The 21,065-nt window shown below is 39.6% G+C and overlaps 1 protein-coding gene across 1 annotated transcript in view; it reads right to left on the bottom strand.

Moving 5' to 3' along the window:
• Window positions 1-17,963, bottom strand: part of SAMSN1 (SAM domain, SH3 domain and nuclear localization signals 1) — a 58,245-nt gene extending 40,282 nt beyond the window's left edge. Inside the window, exons 1-3 of the mRNA XM_010085749.1 lie at window positions 17,707-17,963; window positions 12,723-12,846; window positions 11,212-11,588 (exon numbers count right to left, since the gene is read on the bottom strand). Coding sequence (XP_010084051.1) covers window positions 11,212-11,588; window positions 12,723-12,846; window positions 17,707-17,709 — 504 coding nt within the window. The 5' untranslated portion in view covers window positions 17,710-17,963. The remainder of the gene's footprint in view (window positions 1-11,211; window positions 11,589-12,722; window positions 12,847-17,706) is intronic.
• Between the last annotated feature and the right edge of the window lie 3,102 nt (window positions 17,964-21,065).

Below are 21,065 nucleotides of genomic sequence, written 5' to 3'. Positions count from 1 at the left end.
CTGCTGAATCTCTTCAGTGATGTCAGAGTGTCAAGTTGCTGTGCCATCACAGCGTTAGGACTGCTGTGCAAATGCTAACATGAAAAGGAATAAGGTGTGGCACACTGCATGTTCACTTGCAGGGCTTCAATTTCATTTTGCTTTTAGAGGAAAATGCTATTCTTTCTTTCTCCTTGAACATAGTTTCAAATGGGTGAAAATAAAAATTTAGAAGGGACAGAGAGGGACAAGGTGACATCATTTGTGACTGGTTTTAAAACTTTATTTCTACACATCTAAATGATATGATACCTGATTGATAGCCATCAAAAACACAAAAATTCTTCATCATCAAGAATAGGTGATTAGTTTCAATCTTAACAATTTATTTTCTTTTCTCAAGACACCTTGTACTGGAGCTGTGGCCTTATCTGTTGCAACACTTGATTCAGGTGCCAACCTTAATGGCAATATCTTCAAAATCAAGCAGGATGTGTGTCAGGCTACCTCCCTCAGCAGAGCTGCCAAATCACACATACTGGGAATGAGACCTGAGCACTTGATTTGCTCTCATGCTCACTTCCAGACCTGAACCTTGCTGCAGAGAGGTCTGGCTCCTGCTCTGTATGCCTGTCTGTCGGGCATAGGTGGTTACACCGATCCATCAGCTCCTTGTTCCAGTGCAGGGGTGACGGAGGGTGGGCCAGTTCCAGCCATGCTAAGCTCCCCCATAAAGAAGAAGAGGCACTTCTCCTGCTGGATTTCAGCACCAAGTCCCTCACTGGGGAGGACTGGCCAGCTGATTGCTGCACCCTGTGCCAGTCATAGTTAGTGCCCCGCTTGCCTCACTCAGGGCTTCATGGAACACTTTGGGCCGGGGCTGAATGGTGACGACTGAGTAGGTTGCCCCAGCTCAGCTAAGCCTCACTAATGGGGTGGGAACATGCTCTTAGCCCATCACCAAGATGAAGTGAGGTACAGTCACATGAATTTATTTCATTAAGGATTTAAGATAACGTGCTCTATCTCAGGCTGTGGGATAAAAGCACTCACAGGGACAGTCACAGTACTCAGCAGGTATAAGGTAATTATTTACATGTCAGTAATTTGTCTTTGGAGAGAGAAGGGAATGGAAAGGGGAGGCTGTCTCAGAAACTCTGCTCTGTGGAAAGAGAGATGGATGCTTTGCATCTTCACAAGCAACTCACTTGTCTTCAGCATTGTCTTCACCAATTTTGATCTTTTTTCATTGTGTTATCAAACTCCTTCCCCTCTCACTTCCCCTCAAAATATATGAGCTTTTGACTCACTCCTTGCATACCACTTCTCTAGACATTTTTTTTTTTACCTGTTACATCTCCTATCTGATCCTTTTTACTTCTTTCACATGTATTGTTTCCTTTGCCTTGCTGATGCCACAGAAAGCAGAGGTTGATGAAAAGGCAACAAAACTTTTCCCTCCAATGGCTCCATGGTCTGCTAAAAGTTCTACTGAGCTACAGACAGCAAACTGGAGAGGAGTCTCACTCCAGGAGCAGCAATACCCTGAAAGCTAGATTTAGTCTTGTTTACAGCAAATATATTTTTTTAATATGTGTACAAACCAGTAAAGAGAAATGCTAATATTATGCTTTTCTAGTTTGGGAAGTGAAAGTTCACAAAAATCTTTGAAACATCTTTGGGTCCAAACACTCCTAAATAATAATACCTAAACCCCTAAACACCCTCATGTACCATACACACACAAAGTCAGATTAAGAAAACAAGGTTTTAAAGACAGGGCAGAATTAATAATATCTATGATACCTGAAGCTTACCCCTATGCATGTACATTTTAGTGCAGTTTTAAGGATGCAGTTTTAGTAGTCACTGCATTTTCTCTACTGAATGTCTGTCTCATTCAGTGAAAAGGATGAATCTGAACGGTGGTGTCAGAGCCTGCAAATAAACTGTTTGAACTCCTGCCCTTCTGGTGCACAAGTTGTTATGTGTGTTCTTGCTTGTGCAACAACCATTTGATGTGTAAAACAACATACTATTCCCACTTTGCCAATGAAGCCTGAGGCAGGCAAGTTAAGTGATGTGTCTAATATCACGAGAGGTCTGTAGAAGTACAGGGAATTGAATCTGCATTATCTACATCCTTAATCACTGGATCATGATTCACAGAGTTAAGGAAACTATGCTGCTATGAAGAAATGGAATAAGGATTTATTTTGTCATTACAGTTCAGTGAAATGCTACGAAATTATGTTAAAACTTACTTTGCAGCTGAACATTACACCTAATCCTCAGTTTTTGACCCTGTGGTTAGATGTGCAGAAAATTTGAGAAAATATAGCTGCAAGAGAACTTCTGGGAGTTTGACTTCAAGGCTTTCAGACTAAAAAAATATGAATAATATCCTGCCTATCTTACAATGGCCACCAGAATTAACTGATTTTGCCCTTTGGCACCTGTACACATCTTGCTGTAGGATGTGAGCTGTCATCTGTATTTATCTGAGAATAAGAATCATCTTGTGAGCTAGCATGGCTGTTAACACACTAGTCCCCTGCCACAATTGAGGCCACACATATTGCTGTATTGCCATACTGATTAGTTTTTAGGGGAGTTACGTGGAAGCAGGGTTTATCTGTGAAGAAGGAAATCTAGGTATCAGAACACCTACACAATCCAGAATTAAATATAGAAACCTTCAAAATATCTGCATAATTTTCTGTCTCATGATCTTAAACTACCTGAACTTTGATTTTCACACTTGCCTTGCACTGTGGCCATTTCTTGTGGTATACTGTCAAATGTAAGTTGTAAGTAGAAGTGAATGAGGTTTCATGTCATTTAATCTAATTAATTTGGTCCTTTCCTGAAAAATATTCAGCCAGATTTCTTCAAATGGATTGGAGTGTAAGCACTTCCAGCAAGAATTATGTTGTGTTCAAGTTTCCAATTTGCTTTGCTTATGTATTAGGGAGGGTGAACTTCAATCAATTAAATGTCTACAGAAAGTCAGTCTAGAAATTTCATTACTATGGGTGAATTCCTTTCAAAATAAAAGAGAATACTCAGATACAAATAATTGTCCAGTTCTTTCTTTCTTCTAACGGCCTTTTCATATACCTGAAAGTATTTAAATAGGAGAACTAGACATGTGTCCACTCTGTGTCCATTGTTTCACTTCCAATCTTATTTTTCAGGCCCTATTCTTGTTCATTTTACCCACAATTACTTTTTCAAAGCTGGATGAAAACCCAGTATTCAAATTAAATTTTCAGTTTTGATAAGTTTGAAATTATGCAAGACATACCCTGGTTTTGGAGACTGTCACAACAGGAGTGCTTCTTTTACTGGACTTTGAAACACATTCATTATAATAACACTTCAGCCCTGGAAATCTTACTGCCTTTCTGGCACTGAAAATCCTCACTCTTCCATTTATGCCCTTGCTGAGCACTGATAGCATATTCCTATATTCCTATGTGAGCGAGATGAAAAGCCTATTTTACAACCAGCTTTACAGGAACAATTTAAAGCATGCAAAAATGACTTACCAAAGAGAATAAATAGCTCAATCTACACTCAGAAAACAAGCAAGCAAACATAATCAACTCCTGAGCCAGCTCAGAACTTTCAGAAAATTAATGTTCCCTAAAAGAAAAGTAATTTTAATTAGCTAGGGAAGAAGACAAGGAATATCAGGCATTGTGGTATGCACTGCTACCTACTGCCTACGTATTCTTGTAACTTAAGGTCAGTAAGGATCCTTGAGTCATCTTAGGTTGCGGCTTCCTTACCAAAGCCTTAGCCTCAAAATCCTTACCGAATTAGTCATGTGGGTAGCACTTTAATTTCAGCTTCATCAGGGACACTGAAGAAATCTGAAGCTAAGCCTGCTTGTTCTCCTGAAGGGAGATGAGGACACATAAAAGGTATACTGAGCTAATGCAAGCACAGTGAAGATTAAATGTTTTGACTGTAAATGGGAAGCTTGTCACCAACTCAACAAGCACAAGATCAGGCCAAAGTTTAGGTTTCAAAAGTGAATCTATGCAGAAGTAAAACTGCATTGCTTTGTGGAAGGAGATAAATTGCACTTAAACAGTTGCAGTCTTGAATAAGCAGATCCCAAGGCATCTGATGGCTTCATTGGTCAAAACGTTCCTTCCAGCAGCAGGAGCTAATGCATTAGCATGACACAGGATGGAAACACAGCCTGTATGAGCTGTTTCATTCCACAGGAGCACTGCTCAGACAGAGTAATGTATACTTCTTTTTTTGCTTTGTATGGTGTATGGCAAGAAATTAAAGCTTTTATTATGTTTTTTTTTTAATATTAAAAATAACAAGAAGAAAAATGTCCATTACAAAATACTAGACTGACAGCAGATGCACAGAAGGATAATATTATCACAGCATAGGTTTATAAAGCAGCAGACAGACAATACAATCTATTTCTTTCAGTATGCAAAAGTGCATCATTTTGGCAGTTCTAGAGGATGCTACCAGGAAGTCATCCTTTCATCAGACAGTTTGTTATCAACAACTGCACTTAGTTTAATTATATTTTGACTCTTAATCATGTTTCATGAAGCAGGTAGCATTCCTTTTTTCTAATAATAATTCATATGCCACGTAGAAAGTATATGAAATGAACAACTTTCCCTGCACTTTCAACAAGTATATTTCCCTTCATACTACATTCATGACAGTAATCCAAAATAGTCTTTCATTTCTCTCTCCGGCTGTAGCTCTGCAGTCCCTACCAGCCATGTCAAAAGCAAACCCATGAAATTTTTGTGAATTGAAATGCTCTTCTGCAGTTATCTGTAGCCAAATTAAAGATGGTGTGGTATTTAAAAATATCTTTTACTCCAAATAATTAACTTAATTATCATTCTGCCTACTATATACTAGCAAATGCTAGCAATCCAACTTTACAGAACAGTCCAGCAATGTTTGGAGGGAAAAGTTTGGAATTAAGCTTTTTAGCAGTTAGGTATGCATGCCTTTGAGATTAATGGAAAATGTGACATAATTCCCTATATAGCTGTGAAAATTCTAGTAAGGTGTTAAAAATAAAAAATAGGGCAAGAGTTACCATAGTGAAGAGCAGCAGCATCAGATTTTTCAGATTTTTTAAAGCCTGCTTTGAGACTGTGTAGTTAAATTCACCACAGATGAAGACACTAAATATCTAAATTTTTCACATTACTATGCAGGAAGTAGCAAAAATCACTGTAGGATGCAGAATGGCAGTGGCAGGTATTTGCTATCAGCACAGTGCATAGCGAGGCTGGATGCCTTCCCAGGCTCCTGTCTTCCAACCACAAAGCTTGAGAGATGAAGCCTTGTGCTTTAAGGGGTGATTTTCTCTCACTTTTTGTATTTAACTGAAGCAAGCCATACAATATTTACCAACTTCCTGATATAATAATTTCTTAAATAAAGCTCCCTGTGATAGGAGATGAAGTAAGACTCTACAGACACTGAAGCATCAAGAAAATGAGTGCTCTTAGGCTCAGTAGCATTTGTATCTTTTTGGCGGAGTCCACATTTTGCTTAGCATTTCCAGGAAAAGTAAACACTGAAAATTTAGTCATGGATCTTGAATTTTCCCCAGTTTCAAAATCAAAATAATTCAAATTTCACCAGCATTTGACTACAACAGACATGTATAAATATATCTCTATCTCCACCCCCTCACAAGGGTTAAAATTCAAAGAAGTTTTCACAAGGCTCTGGGATGGGATTTGAACTGGGAAACAGGGAGTGCATTTGAATTTAGCCATGTGCTAGATTTAGCTGTAGTACTGTTCTTTTTTGTTTATCAGTTCATGTATCTTTGAAGACTGCAATCTGGGGAGCACAGTGGGGTTTTTAGCTATCTCTTTACCGTGCAAGAGAGGTGCTGACTACACAGGCTTGAAGGGCTGAGCTGGTGGACTGATGGGGAGAACAGGGTAACAGGTGAAATTAGCTAGAATGTTATAAAAAGCAACAGGAAACCTCTCAGGGGGCTTGTAAATGAAGATATGATAAGATGAAAGAGAAGCAGCTGGAGACAGTTTCATATCTTAGAAAACAGATCTTGTTTTCATGTCTTAGCCACAGCTTATCACCTGAACACCCATCGTCACGGTCTTGACTGCTTTGTTTACTCCCACCCTTTCAGCTGCTCTTTAGCTCTTCCCTGGGCAAAGTCTTTGGGCCTTGGCTTGGGTACAGCTGAGCAGGACTTCCTAACACCAGTAGAAAATGGATTTGTACTTGGTGAGGATCTGGCTTCCTACCTTGTCACTGAAACAGAACAAGTAAGAGCTACAGCTTTTGAAAGGACCGTTTATTACTGACACTTAAGCAGCTAAAGTGACCGGAGCAGTTGAAAATTGGTGTCTCAGAAAAGCAATTTGGGGATTTTCAGGCATTCTTTTTAATACTGCATTTGTGCCAAAAGAGGATTCAACTTGTAATTGAAAAAGCTCTTCTAAGGCATGTGTAGGTGTCTCTCAACAGAAAGACATTAGTGGAAGAAAGAAAAAAATGCAGAAAACAGTCAAATTGCTTAAGAAAATTGATCAGCCAGGAAGTACATGAAAGCCCACAGCATTCTAGTGCACAGGAGAAACTGCTGGCTGAAATAAAGTAGAAATCTTCCCGCAGCCATTCTCTGGGCTGTGCAGATGGTCAAATGCAGCTTTCAGCTTTGAAGCACATTTTGCCAGAGAAGAGCACTCTATCCTATTTGTTTGTTACTGGCTGTCCATACTCTTCCTCCCCACTCCACTAACCTGGAGAACAATGATCAGTCACTGGTATCACAAGAGATCCAACAACCTATGTAAACCTCAAGGCAATATGCAGCACCTCTTTGAGAACCCAGATGATCAGGAGCAGCAGGGGCACTAAAGAGTGCAGGGTAAGAGCAATCATAGCAAGCAAGCAAGGCTGTTATGGGGCAGCCAGGAACCAGAACCTATTAAGTAGAATATGTCAGGAAAAGTTAGGACAAGAAAAAGTCCAAAAACAGAGCTGAGAAGAAGAGAGTTTCTTCAACAAACACATGGGTGTCCAACTAGACACATCTACTAAGGGTCAAGGGGAGATGCTGAAAAATGTCTTGTCTGGCAAGAAAGCAAGTCAGACCAGGAGGAAAGCAAAAAGCCACAAGGTCACTGAAATGGCAGAAAACCATGGCCATAATCACAGGGCTAACGTAACCACAATAAGACCGTGAGACATTCCTGAGAGGAATATGGAGAGAACAAACAGGTTTTGGCATAAAGTCACTTGCAGTTTTCCCAAACTACTTGTTAATTCCACCACAATGTAATGCTTTTATATTGGATAGAAACCAATCTTTTGAAGCTTTCTATTCTCCTTTTAACCTGAAAATGGGAGAGAAAAAGATATCTTGCTGTACAGCACACTTAGATTTTTTCTTTTTCCACAGAAAAATCCCAGATCTTCTCTAGTCTTGGGAAATGACCCTCATCTTTTCATTCTCCCTGAATACCAAACGCAGGTTGCAACAGATAAGTATTCTTACAGTATCAATGACTAAATCCCTCTTCTGTGAAACCTAACCAAGCTTCTAAGATACTGCTCTCTGCTGATTTGTCTCCCACAGGAGATGTTGTTTCCTCTCCCTTTCATGTAAAGGATGCTTGTGTCATCCTACAAACACACCTTCCATATTGCAGTTATTGGGAGAGTGGACGGATCAGCCAGTGGAGTAGCACGTTAAAGTATTGAGGGAGAGGAGAAAGGGACTCATCAGCTTTTGTCTCTCTGTCTCAGGCTGTCCAAGACAGTCTGGGAACACTTTTGTGAAGAGGACCCCTCGGTTGTGAACCCACTATGTGCTCCAGTCTATGCCTGTTTCAGGACCAGTCAAGCCCATCAAGCTCCTGTACTTTCCAAGCTTCTGACTCTGGATTTTCCATGCCTTACATGAGGTTGCAAACATCTTATCAATTGCACAGATTGAGAAAAAGCAACAGAAGGCTGAAATGGCTTGTATAAAAGACATGGACATGGGACTTCTCTACTACTTTGTTAGGGTAGTGAAGATCTTAGCATATGAATAACAGAAGTGCAGCTTCTAGTAATCACAATTAAAAAAAAAAAAGTGTGAGAGACAGCAGAACCGTTTTCGGCAGGGCCAAACTGAGGAATAAAAAGAAGTAGAGAAACCAATAACCCTCTACATTAAGGTCAAGTGGTTGTTAAAGCGGTGTCTGGATAATCTTTTCTTCTATCCTCTGCCTGATTTCTGCTGATTCGTAAGAGGTCTTTCCAACCTTAATGATTCTATGATTCTATGATTATAAACCAGCCTGGATCACTCATTTCTCTCCCCAATATGCTTTGTGGTACTATGAAAATATGGAGCACAGTAGTTTCTTTATCCAGGCTTTTTTTTTTTTTTTTTTTTTCCTGAAGTATTCAATATTTTCTTAAATATATTCTTCCACTTTCTAAGGAAGAACTATTTACAAATTATATCTCCTTAGGAAGAATATCAGTAACAATAATTTCACATGGCAATCTTGACACACCAAAAAAAGCAGTGCTCTCTGTTGCCCCTAGCAAAATTTTGACCAACCACCAATTATATTGTAAACAGCTGAACAATGCAGAAAAAAAAATGACCTATGTTTAAGTTAACTTTGCACAAAGTTGCTAACGGTGGCACCACAGCTATAAAATGGTAACACAGCACCCTCAGTTCTGTATTTAATTAAAGTACAGAAATACAGACTTCTAAAATGTTTTCGTGGCATATGAAGTTGGACAGAATGGGTGAATTTTGAGTTGTCTCTGGTGTCCCTGTGCAAGAGGCAGATCTTATTGCTTGTGATTGCAGGAGAGCGCTGCTTAATTTACTATCTGCAATTCAAGCTTTAATTAGGGCTATGCTTAATCGGCTTTGTGTATGTTGCTGAGATGACTCTGGATAATATGAGACCAGCCTAGATATTTATCTGTCCCCCAAACCAGATCAGACACAGTTTACCGGTGGAGTAGCAGAGTCTTGGATCTTAGTCTTGTATCTACCAGTTTTGCCTGTTTGCCTCAACTCAGGACATACCAACTAGCATTTCAGTATCACATCTCAGGCCATCTCCTTCACATCATGCTGCAGCAAGACAGTAGAGTAGTAGCCAAGACAAGATCAGTCAAGAAAATTAAATGGTATTTTACTCATACAATCAGAAAGAGTATTGTGGAATATATTGGTTTTGCACTAATAAGTAAATCAACATCAGAAAGAACATCTGCATCATCCCCAATGTCTGATCCCCTCATAGCAAAAGCACCAGTGCAGGCTTGTTTGATTCTTGAAAAGCAAAACTGAAAATCCAGTCTTTGTAATCTTCAGTTGAGCCAGTTGGTAGAACGCAAATGCAAAGAATGAGATGTCTTGCCATTGCCTGTAATCTAAATCTAAAGACACTCAGCCTACAGAGATACATTGAAGTCAGGGATCCTGTCAGGAAAGCAGATGGCAAAATAAACAATAATGCAGAAAAAAAGCACTAAACCTCTTGATGGCACTTAGTGGTAACATGGGTAGGACAAATCTCACCAGGGTAGAGAACGTTAACAGACTGTTTGTGACAAAATGAAATAAAATTATTTGAATTGACACTTATGCTCTCATAAATCTGACCGACACATCCATTATTACTGTTTTGCCCTGGGACTTCAGCCTTACCTTGGGATGCTGAGAGTTGCTTTCATTAGGAGCAGGCACATGATGGAGTCCAGCATCCCTGACACAATTTGATTTCTACAGAGTCCTATTACCGGCAGACAGGAAGACTCACTGGAGAGAGCACAGTCTTTGTTCACATCTCCCAGCCTATTTCTGCCAAAGCTCTGCCCCAAAGGTCTGTCTCCAGGGGCTCTCCCTGGGAGTCTGCAAGTGCTGAGGCTGTCCAGGGTTTCACTGCTGCACCTTTCTCAGCTTTTTTTAGGTGTAGTTTCCTTTTTCTCTCTTCTAATTACAGTTCCATCAATCAAAGCATTAGCCATTCTGTTTTCTGTGTCAAATCCCAGGGAAATCTTCTGGACTACATTCAGATAGATAAATCCCATGTTTCGGGTACTGCCTGTTGTTGTTAGCTACTGTGTAATTGAAAAGAAACTGAATGCCTACCTCCATGTATTCAGAAATATGGTTGCTATATTGACCCACACATCTGTGCGTGTGTAGCCTTCCTATTGATATATGAGCACAAGTTAGAGAAAATGCTGTTTTCAGCAAGAGGTCTCAGGCCTAAGATTCTGGTTGCTCAGGTCTCTGAACACTCAGCTGACAGGTTTCAGCAGGTATCTTGCCTCCTGTGGTTTAGATGCACTTTCCCTGGGTGGCTGGCCTTATTGCCCAGTGAGAACCAGCTCTGTCCCTGGGGCACTGTAGAGGGAAAGGGCATAAAAGGAAAAGAGGCTACTCTTTACTTCTTCCTTGATACTTTTCAGTCAACCATTCACCCTTCATGTGCTTACCACTATGTGGAGTGCCAGAAGATGTGCTGTGCCCAGAGACGAGAGGGAGAAAAGCCTCTTTTTGTGTTTTTGTTTTACAAGTTTTAAATAGCCCTTTTAAAAAAGCCAGCAATTAAAGTAGAAAAGTCTCCTCCAGATAGCTATCCAAAAACATAATTTCAGACCAAGATCAAACTCTACCCGTCTGTATCTGGCCCTAACAACTTCTTGCTGCCAGAAAGGTAATTGCAAAAATAGGCTCCACCAGCTGAACTGATCCAAGAAGGCAAACCCACCAAAGCTTCTTTAGCCTCTGATATTTGTCTCAATAACTCCAGTGTCCTTAATTAGTAGAGCAGGAACCTCCAGGGGCCTGAGCCAAGCCCACTGGCTTCATTGGCCCTTACTGACTTACCCCAGACTTCCAGAAAGTTTCTAAGCCTGGAGGGATGAGTACTTAATATACAGATGAAAAAAAAACAGTGTGTTTGATGAGAAACAGAATAGCCTAAAGCCTTCCAGCTCAATGCTGCTGATGTCTGCATGGTTAAAAATGAACTACCTGGGGCTATATGAACCCCTGGTGTTAGCCTGAACAATGCATTCACATCCATTTACCTGAAGTCTAAATTTGGTTCATTGCATTTCCTAAGCACATGGAAGATGACAGCATTTCTGAATCAGAGCAAGAAGTTTCCACTCTTTATGCATATCAGCACAAAAGAAACCACTTCCACTTACCCAGGAGTACTGTAGATCCGTATCGGTTAGGGAATATGTAAGATGTGGCTGATGAGAAGAGCAAGTACAGTTTTCCCATTCTTCTATTTTTGAAATCAAGAAGTCACAAGAGCAGAGCTGGTTATCAGGAAATGGCTTCCAGTCACTCCACAAGTGAAATTCGGTTTCCGAATGGATTGAAATAGTTCCTAAATTATTAAGTCTGGAAGTGTATGATCGGCCCAGAGATGCAGAAATAAAGTCTGCCCTAGTCTTAGTCTCTTCTTTTCTCCTCACATTGTCTTTCCAGGTCTTCTTTTCCTGAGGTTTTGTCAGTTTCATGCAAGAAGTTAGTGCTTCTTCATCCTCTTCAGAGAGATAAGCATCTTCTAATGTATCTTTAAAAATGCAAATACTTCTGTTATAATATGTTGCAATTCATAGAGAAAATAGCAGACTTTTTTTCTTCAATGTTTTCTGTTGCATTCTATGTAATGAAAAAGCCAAGGACTCCATAAAAAAACAAACAATAATGATAATTAGGCAGATGGAGAGGATTTTGTATTGGGTCAGACATATGAGCCAAAAGCAAGATTTATTCTCCATTTGGTAAATTTGTCTTGTTCCTTCAAAAGCCTGGAAAATTGTACTGGTTCTGCACTGAACATGGAAATTTGCTAATTAAATGTCATATTGCTGCGTAGTTGCAGAAAGCATGAGTTTAGCTTAAGTACTGGAAATGTTTGGAAAGCTTTTCTGGATAGTTCCTCTCCCACCCCTTCCCAGTATGTGTTGCAGTTACAAAGCAGTTGCTGAAATCTAAATTTCCTTGTGTGTTTCAGCCCAAGCAATGATCTGTCTGGAGCAGTGGTTCATCAGTGTAAACTCATTTTGCTAATATTAGTTTAAAAATAATCATATCCACAAATGCATTGTACAACAAATTCATGCACTGTTAAATTAATGTTGGCAAAATCAGTTCAGACGAAGAACTGCTGCACAGTCAGATCAGTGATCTATAGGAGACTCAAGAAAATAACCTGAGCTCAGCATCAGTTTAGAATTCCTGCGTCTTATGCCCCTAGGCAATCAGGTATGATGAGAAGCCAACCTGATGATCATACCACAGACCTTCTTGTGCTTGCAGCTGCTACTGACTCATGGATTAACACTGAAAGTTATCATTGCATTTGTGAGTTTTGACTTTCTGATCTGAAATGTGATACAAAACTAGGAACTACTCTAAAAACAAATTGTCCTCAGCACAGAGGCTCCACTGTTATACAATTCTAGTTAGCTAAAATCTGCACTTGCAAGATATACTGTTACAAAACTCAAGCTAGCGTGTCAGGAAACAGGTTTTCACACTATGAGGAAGTCAACACTAAAGTGGTATCACAGTAACATCTCAGCTGGAGTTTGAAAATTGTGGGTGGTGAATGACAGAGCAGGACAGGATTGTTTACAGTTATGTTCAATACAGTGTCATTTGCCGAATGTTGGAAAGAATGCTGATATAACACTTCACTTACTGAGTGGGAGCAAAACATGTTTGACATCCTCCAAGCTTTGTGTACTAGATTTTTTGGTTCGGACCAATTTCTGCAGTCGTTTCAATGTTCCCATGGACTCTGCTTTATCATCTGGCTCTGTACCCTGGCAAAAAAAACCAAAGACATTTAAAAAGTGTTCAAAACCTACAAATAAAAACTAAGGTTAATGTGATGCTTGTTCTGAGAATGACGAAGTCTCAGCTTCAAAGAATTAATCATCTGCACAATGCTTTAAAAGTTAAGCACTTCCTTGCTTGGGACCAATAGATATAAAAAAGGAAAAAGGGAAGTCACAGGAGACATCAAACTTAGATCAGTGTTCATATTGCTGTTTACATATTACTTTAATACCTCACTTAATTACGGATTAGTTCCAGAAAACATTTTAATATATGCATCTAATACATTATCCAGAAGCATTTCATGTATGCACAGAAATCCCAGATGTGGCCAGCTGCTGAATTTAAATGTGTATAGGAGTGTGTTCTGAAATACTGATGTCTTCCTTAAATCAAGGTCTTATTTCCTTTTTTAGATTAAGCGGTAATGATGTAAATGACAACTGAAATCTGTTATAGTACATTCCAACAACGTCCTACTGGGGAAACTCAAGGTTTGGGTACTACAGGTTCCTGGAGCAGGAACTTTGTGAATATGCTTTCACTTATGTTAAACCAGCCGCTATCTTGCAAAGCAATCCAGAAACTCTTGAATTCTCTCCCAATATGATTCTGAATTCTCTGTGAGCTTCAAAGAGAAATTTCATTCTTTGACAGCAAATAACCTCTCTTCCATAGCCATGTGCTGTGTTTCATATAAGATATCTGCTTTTCATTAGAAACCAAGAAAAGTAAGCACATTACAAATTAGTAAAATTGTAACCCACTGATGGCTACACTTTGGAACAATACTGGCTGGAGCCTATGGATGTTCGGCTGTTTACACTGATAATGAATTTGGCCTATTGTGGCAATGAAATTTGGCAATATTACAAGTTTTTAAGTGCTAGTGCTGATGTTATCAGAAGGTAGAAATGCAGACACCTAATTGCACTCTCCCCAATCCTTTCTGCTTCCTCATATGCATAATCCTTTGAGACAAAGTCATCAGGGAGTTTCCCAGCACAGTCTAATATATAGTGGGCAGGCTGCTTAGCGATGGGTATCAAGAGATGCTGAACTCCTCAGCTTTCACTTGGGTTGAAGGCTTTTTGCAAAGTCTTAACATGAAGCACTCTGAAGCCCCAGCATTCACATATTACAAGTTACATCCATCCCTTGTAGCAATCATAAGGGAGAGGGTGTATCCTAATTTCAGATAAAAAAAGACCACCATTCACTTGACAGATAACTGCTAATAAAGATGGCCATGCTTCAAGTGACAAAGTTTCAGATATTTTTCTATAAAGTCATAAGACTCTGTAAGCAGAAATAGACATCCAGGTCTTCTATGCCCAGGCAAAGCACATTTTTATGTGTATTTAGTTAGCTGTGTGCCACTAGACAATTGTGTTGAAATTGTAATACGTTGAAGCGGAGGGTTAATGAAAGCTAAGTGAGAATAGGTGAGATGTTCCCCTGTATATTCAGATGTTTGATTTCAAACGTTGAAAGAGTTTGTAGCAAATGATTTGCACCACCAGTTCATCTTGGCCCAGCAATAAATTGGGATGGGAAGACAATAGTCTACAGAATCAGGTGTATCTTCCTCATGTAAGACAAATGGACTAACAGAATTTTAGATGTTGTCTAGTGAAATAAACCTATACCCCCATGTGTAAAATTGCACACAAAAAACTCTGAAACTATTTTATTCTTTTGGACACTGTTCTGATGAAATGTTTCTAGCTATGTTATATCTTATTATTAAACAGTCTGTCTCTAGATACACCTTTAATGACTTCCTTCATGGCTGATATAAATTAGGATGATTCCATTCATGCTACTGAGCTATGCGGACTTCTTTTCCTAAGGATAGGACCTTAGGAGTCCTCCTCTTGCTAAACACAGGGCGTAATGCAGAAGTTCCCGTGGTGGATTGCACTTAGGTTTAGACTCCCTTCTCAGCAGCATGTTACATTCCTTGAAGTCTGCAGATTGTCCTGGGAACCAGGACTCAACTGGAGGAACATAGCAGGAAGCCAGAAAGTTATATGTAAAGACCTTTTCATGTGCCCAGTGTCTTTTGTAAGTTATGGCTACATTAGTATTTTAGTTTTGATCAGGGACGTATATCTGAAGTCAGTTCCACAGCTATCCCGGTAAGTTGTGCTTTGGTCTCAAAGGGCCACAAACTGAATTCATCGCAGATGAAATTAGGATGAAAGATGCTTTCCAGAAGTTCAACTGATGAACTCCAGCTACTATCGAAGGTCTAACAGAGAAGATCTGAACACAGGTAGATCTCCCATAATACATATAAAGTGGACATCGGGTCATCAGCATCAACTGTTCTGTTGTGCTGATACTCATATATTACTCTGTGCTAGTTACTAACATAAACAAAACTTAGGTGCTTTCAATTTCTGCCATTTGAATAATTAATTGTTTTATTTTGTAGGCTAATAAAACCTAGTAGTTTTGAGTTTAAAACCCCTTAGGTTTTTCTTGAGGATCTTTACTGTAGGATAAGGTCCCAATAGATCTACCTTAAAGCTCTAGTCAGCTTAGCATCCTTTTAAAATTTGTATCTGAGTATTCATCATCCACTAGCGGCCAAATCCAAGCATCCTTAGATTTTTATGTTCTGATTTTTATTTCAAGCCCTCTCTCCCCTCTTCCAACTTCAAGACAGTAGGACTGCAGTTTTACTTTAGCTAACGGGAGAAATTGAGGTGTAATTTTTCAGTCTCTCATTGTGAGATGTCTTTGCAAAATAAATCACAGTGGGTTTAAATAATATTCCTCTAATATAAGAACTCTTGTAGTAATAATAATTTGTTCACTTACAAGTAACGATACCAAAGCAACATCATGACTTTGAGTTATGATCTGGGATTTCCATCATGGAGACATCAAGATAAATGGAAGATAATCTATTCAAATAATTTTATTAATGGCAAACTCTAATCCTCTTTACCTTAAAAGCACTCATTTGCTAGAATCTTTTGTTAGTGAAATGTCATATGTGCTTTAGTGATAAATACAGTAACCCCTTTATATGAAGAAAAAAACTTATGCAGTATCAGTAAGTGATGTTACAGCTTTTAAATTTACGGTATTTTATTTGGTTTGCCTAAGCATTCAAAACCAGCAGTTTAGCTGCCTATCCAAACAGAGGTAAAATATTCTTTGATGTAGAAATCAGACAGACTGTCAGATGAACTGACCATCCTAGTCTCACAGTTTTGGTGCATTGTCCTGGCAATCCCCAGCAGCTTAGTGAAACCATGCAGAAAAGTGAGAAAAATCTGTTAAATATTATGCTTTGGTTTCAGGCGATTTTCTTCTTGCTGTTTGTGTTATCTGGAATCGGATATCTCTGCTTGCCACTGGCTAGGATATGAGAGGAGGAAGTGCAGTGACAGAATGTGCAACACTACTGGCTGAGCCAGTAACATACAGTAATTTGGAGTATGCTCCTTTCCAGTACCTGCCTTCTCTGTGGAAGGGGAAGGATACTCCAGAAGGAGCTATGGGGGAATATTGAAGACCTATGCACAGAGCAGTAAGTGTCCACTCACAAAAAAACTGGTCATTGAAAACACCCTTAAAGACTTTAATATTTACCTGCCCCCCCCCCTGCTATTTTCTAGGGTCAGAGCAATTGCTCACTTGAATATTATAGCTGTGCTTGTGTTTTGGCCAATCTATAAGCAAAGCTATCTATAAGGAATTAATTCCCTCATGAACAAGAATATTCTTTATTTCCCTGCTTAACAGGTTTTAGTCATGCAAAATTATGTCACGCCACAAATAAAATTGAATTGTGTAAAAAAATAAATCATAGGCTGCCCTTTAGTTGCAAATAATTTGCATGAAGTGTGTATAAATATGTCTGACAAAAAAATACACATTTTAAAATACACTTATAAAAATGGATTACACAGAAAAAGACCTAAATTGTGTCTTATAAACTGTTTCCTGTTTATCCTAAAATATTCTAAATACCTTAGAAATCTTTGCTCACTGAGATGTTATGACGATTAACGTGGTGACAGAAATACAGCAATTTGGAAGCTAAGTGTAAAACACTGTTGGTCAGATTCCAGCAATCTCAGTCTTGTTGAGCACTCTCTTTCCTGGGTATAACTGCATTAATTTCAATAAAAGTACTTGCACAGCATGTCACTTCTCAGCATAAGGAATTTAGTCATGGCAGAGTCTAATCTCTGTAATTTTTCCTCAACTAGTTTGCCTTTCCCAAAGAACTGCAATGATTTAATCATGATTACCTATACACTTAAATTCAGAGTACAGTGTAATAATGAGAAGACAAAAATTACTGTATGTTTACCGTGTCAATAGTGCTATCATTACTGTACTATAGAAATTTTTGGAAAGTTTCAGTAGTACCTTAGCTGCACGTAGTGAATATTAAAATAGGGCGTGATGACAGAGAACTTTCTGCTCTCTTTATACAAAGAGTTAGTTCTGTAAAATGCACTGAATTTTTTATAAATTTAATGTTAAAAAATGTCAGTAAAGCCACGGTCAACCAAAATATAGACAAGCACTTTAAATATTAACATTATTTTAGTCTGGTACTCCAGCTACTCCAAAGTGACTGCAGAGTCAAATTAAGCAGGTTAGGTTTATAGGTAGATTTTTTTCCTGGGAATCATAGAGCAATAATAAGGTATTCCATAAAAGATAAATAGATATCATAATTAATAGCATGGCAAGGGATAAAGATCTTTTAACTTTTGGGGAAGCTACACACAGTAAAGGAAATGCTACTAAACCAGCATGTCCGGGCTGCTAGCTGCTGATGAAAAACATGAACAACTTTCATGGCAACTCACCATTTCACTGTTACCACCCACACTTGGATTGTGAACTTGTGGTGGAATCCACTGCTCACAGTTTATCACCTAGATGTTAAGAAATGTAAAATTTAAAAAAAATCCAACATAAATAAGATGAGTAAACATAATTAGTATCATGTCATTTAATGCAGATTGAGAGCTCCGCAATCTTTCAACCCAGTACTGTGTGCTTATAAAAGCAATGGTTGACACATACCAGCTGACACCCATTGAAAACAGTTTGATATTGAGCTGTCTTAATTTCCTTAGTTATCTAGGACTTAGCAACATCTTGGGGCCATCGCAGTGCATGTGATACAGAAGCAGAGCCATGCACTATATCATGGGATGCTTGGGTCTCATCCTAGATCTTGGCTGTCCTTTTTTCAATGAGCAGGTGTTGTGATTGGCATTGTTCTTATCTCAACCCACGAGTCTTATTTTCTTCTGCCCCTTTAATTCTCTCCCCCATTCTCTTAGGATGGGGGAGGGTGAGCGAGTGGCTGCGTGGTGTTTATGGCAGCTGAGGGTTAAACCGCAACAGCATGAAAGTCTCAGAAGACTTTCCTCAGCAGCAAACCCCCATCTGAGGAGCAAGTGTCAGTGATGCATTTCTAAAGAGGGTCTTGTTCAGTTCACCTCATTTTGCCTGGGATGTTGAGTCCCAAGGGTGTGAACTTGAATTGGATTAACAATTCAGAGAAAATGGGAGGATCCTCAGAACTAAGCAAAGACAATGCTATATATACTTTCATCATCTGCCCATAATCCATTTCTTGGTCACAATGTCCTCATGATAGGAACACCACGAGACTGCACTTTCCCGGGGGCACTGATGCAGTCCCTAGTGGGCAAGCCTGACAGTGCTTATAGCTTATCAGTGAAAGTAATGAACACTAGCCTTTCTTCTTGCAGAATATGAATGACACTTTGAAGGCTGAATGCAACCTAAGAATTTACGTGAGAAATGAGGCATGAAATATTTTTGAAAATGTATTAGCCCAAAGATTGTACTACTTCATATTTTATGTCCTTCCCAATATGCTACAAAGGGTTTGAGCCATCAAGGGAGCCCTGCTAGACATGAACAAACAAGAACAAAGATATGAAAAATAAATGCAGAAAGTGAATCTATTTTTTATGGTAATTACAATTTTTACGGTGTTGCTCATGCTCTGTCCCTCAACCTGTACTTCTGTTCCAAGCCCCTGTTTTCCAGCACTTACAGAATGAATGTAATGAAATGAGCATCTGTTTGGGAAATGGAGAGGGACTAAAGTTTTTATGAAGCACTCAGGGAGGCTTATTTTTTTTCTTTCTTTCTTTCTTTCTTTCTTTCTTTCTTTCTTTCTTTCTTTCTTTGTTTTTGAGAGAGAGAAGGGAAAAAACCTAACATGTCCATCTATTCTATTTATTCTTATTTGTAAACTTGTCTCTTCCATGTCTCATAGAATCACAAACTCACTCAGACCAGCTGAGGCAGGAAGGCACCTTGAGGATTGCTCAGAGCAGGTCCACTGAGCAAGTTGCATAGGCCCGTGTCCTGACAGGTTTTGAGTATCCATGATGGACTTTACACAGCCTCTCTGGGAAGCCTCTTCCAGAGTTTGACCTCCCCTTGTGGTAGAAAAGTGCTTTCTTTATGTTAAATGAAATTTCCTGTATTTCAGGCCCATTGCCTCTTGTCCTGTCACTGAGCACCACTGAGAAGAGTCTGGCTCTGCCTTCTTTATTCCCCCCATCAGGTGTTTGTACACATGTAACAGATCCCCCTGAGCCTTCTTTTACTCAGGCTGAACAGTCCCGGCTCTCTCAGCCTCTCCTTGTATGACAGAGGTACAGTCCCTTAATGATCTTCATGGCCTTTCATTGGATTTATTCCAGTATTTTCCCTGTTTGTCTTGTACTGAAGAGACAACAACCGGACCCAGCACCCATATGTGGTGGGTCAGCTCGCCACTTCTGAGCAGAGGGGAAGGATCACATCCCTCAACCAGCTGGCAGTGCTCTGCCTAATGAAGCCTAAGAGGATTTTGGCCTTTTTTGCAGCAAGGGCACATCACTGGCTCATGGTCAACTTGGTGTCCACCAGGATCCCCAGGACCTTTGCTGCAAAGCTGCTTTCCAGCCAACTGGCTCCCAGCCTGTACTGGCAGAAGGGGTTGTTCCTCCCCGGGTTCAGGACATTGCAATTCCCTTTATTGAACTTCATGAGGTTCCATTTGCCCATTTCTCCAGTCTGTTGAAGTCCTTCTGATGGGCAAGCACAATTGTCTGGTGCATCAGCCACTCCTCCCAGTTTTTGACTGACTGATAATTTGTGAAGCTGCACTCTGTCCCATGGTCCAGATGATTAATGAAGATGATAAACAGTACTGGACCCAGGACCAACCCCTGGGGTAGACTACTAGGGTTTGCTCTCCAGTGGGACTTTGAGCTATTAGTCACATTTTTTTGAGCCCAGCAGTTCAACCTGTTTTCAATCCGTCTCACTGTGCATTTTTCTAGTCCCTTTCTCATTAGTTTGTCCATGAGAATGTTATGGGGGGCAGTGTTGAAAGCTTTAGAAAGGTCAAGACATACACTGTTTTCCCCTTTTCCACCAAGCTAGTCATTTCATTGTAGAAGGCCCTCAGGCTGGTCAGGCATGATTTCCATTTCATAAATTCATGCCGACTGCTCCCAGTCACCTTCTTGACCTTCATATGTTTGGGAATAGTTTCCAGGAGGATTTGCTCCATCACATTGCTAGGGATGTAAGACTAACTGGTCTATAGTTCTCTGGATCTTCTTTCTGGCCCTCTTGAAGATAGTAGTGACTTCCATGGCAGCTTACACTCCAGTTGTGTGAGGTATCCCACCACCTTTCTGTGATCCTAATGAGACTGTAGCCTTGCAATTGCATGCAGACCTCTAATTCCTCCTGTTTGCTCCCCGTGCTGTGTGCATCAGCATACAGGCACTTCATAAGGGCACTCATTTGTGATGATTTTGTGGAAAAAGTGTGAGAGCTTCCCCCATAATGCTATTCTCTCAGCATTTCTTTATTTGTGTGCATAATGCAGTACAGCAAATGAAAGCAGATATAGTTAGACTATTTTGGAAGCTTAAAAAGGCATTATGTCAGTGCTATCTTGATGATAATGAAGGCCAGAGGTAATAATCACTAAAACTCAAAGTAATGTCATAAAAAATGAAATTTGTAAAAAGCAAGATGTAAAAGCCAAGTTCTTATATTGGTACCAAAGCTTGGAGGTATCCAAGTCTCTACATCTTACTAGTCATATGCCCCAAAAAGCATCTTCAGAAAAATTAGAGAGGTCAAAAATAGAATATTGCTTTTAAAATGGGGCAAA

Source organism: Pterocles gutturalis, unplaced genomic scaffold, assembly GCF_000699245.1.
Source record: "Pterocles gutturalis isolate BGI_N339 unplaced genomic scaffold, ASM69924v1 scaffold20105, whole genome shotgun sequence".
Lineage (NCBI taxonomy): Eukaryota > Metazoa > Chordata > Aves > Pterocliformes > Pteroclidae > Pterocles > Pterocles gutturalis.
The sequence above is the reverse complement of the archived record's forward strand: the minus strand, read 5'-3'. Positions and strand labels throughout refer to the sequence as shown.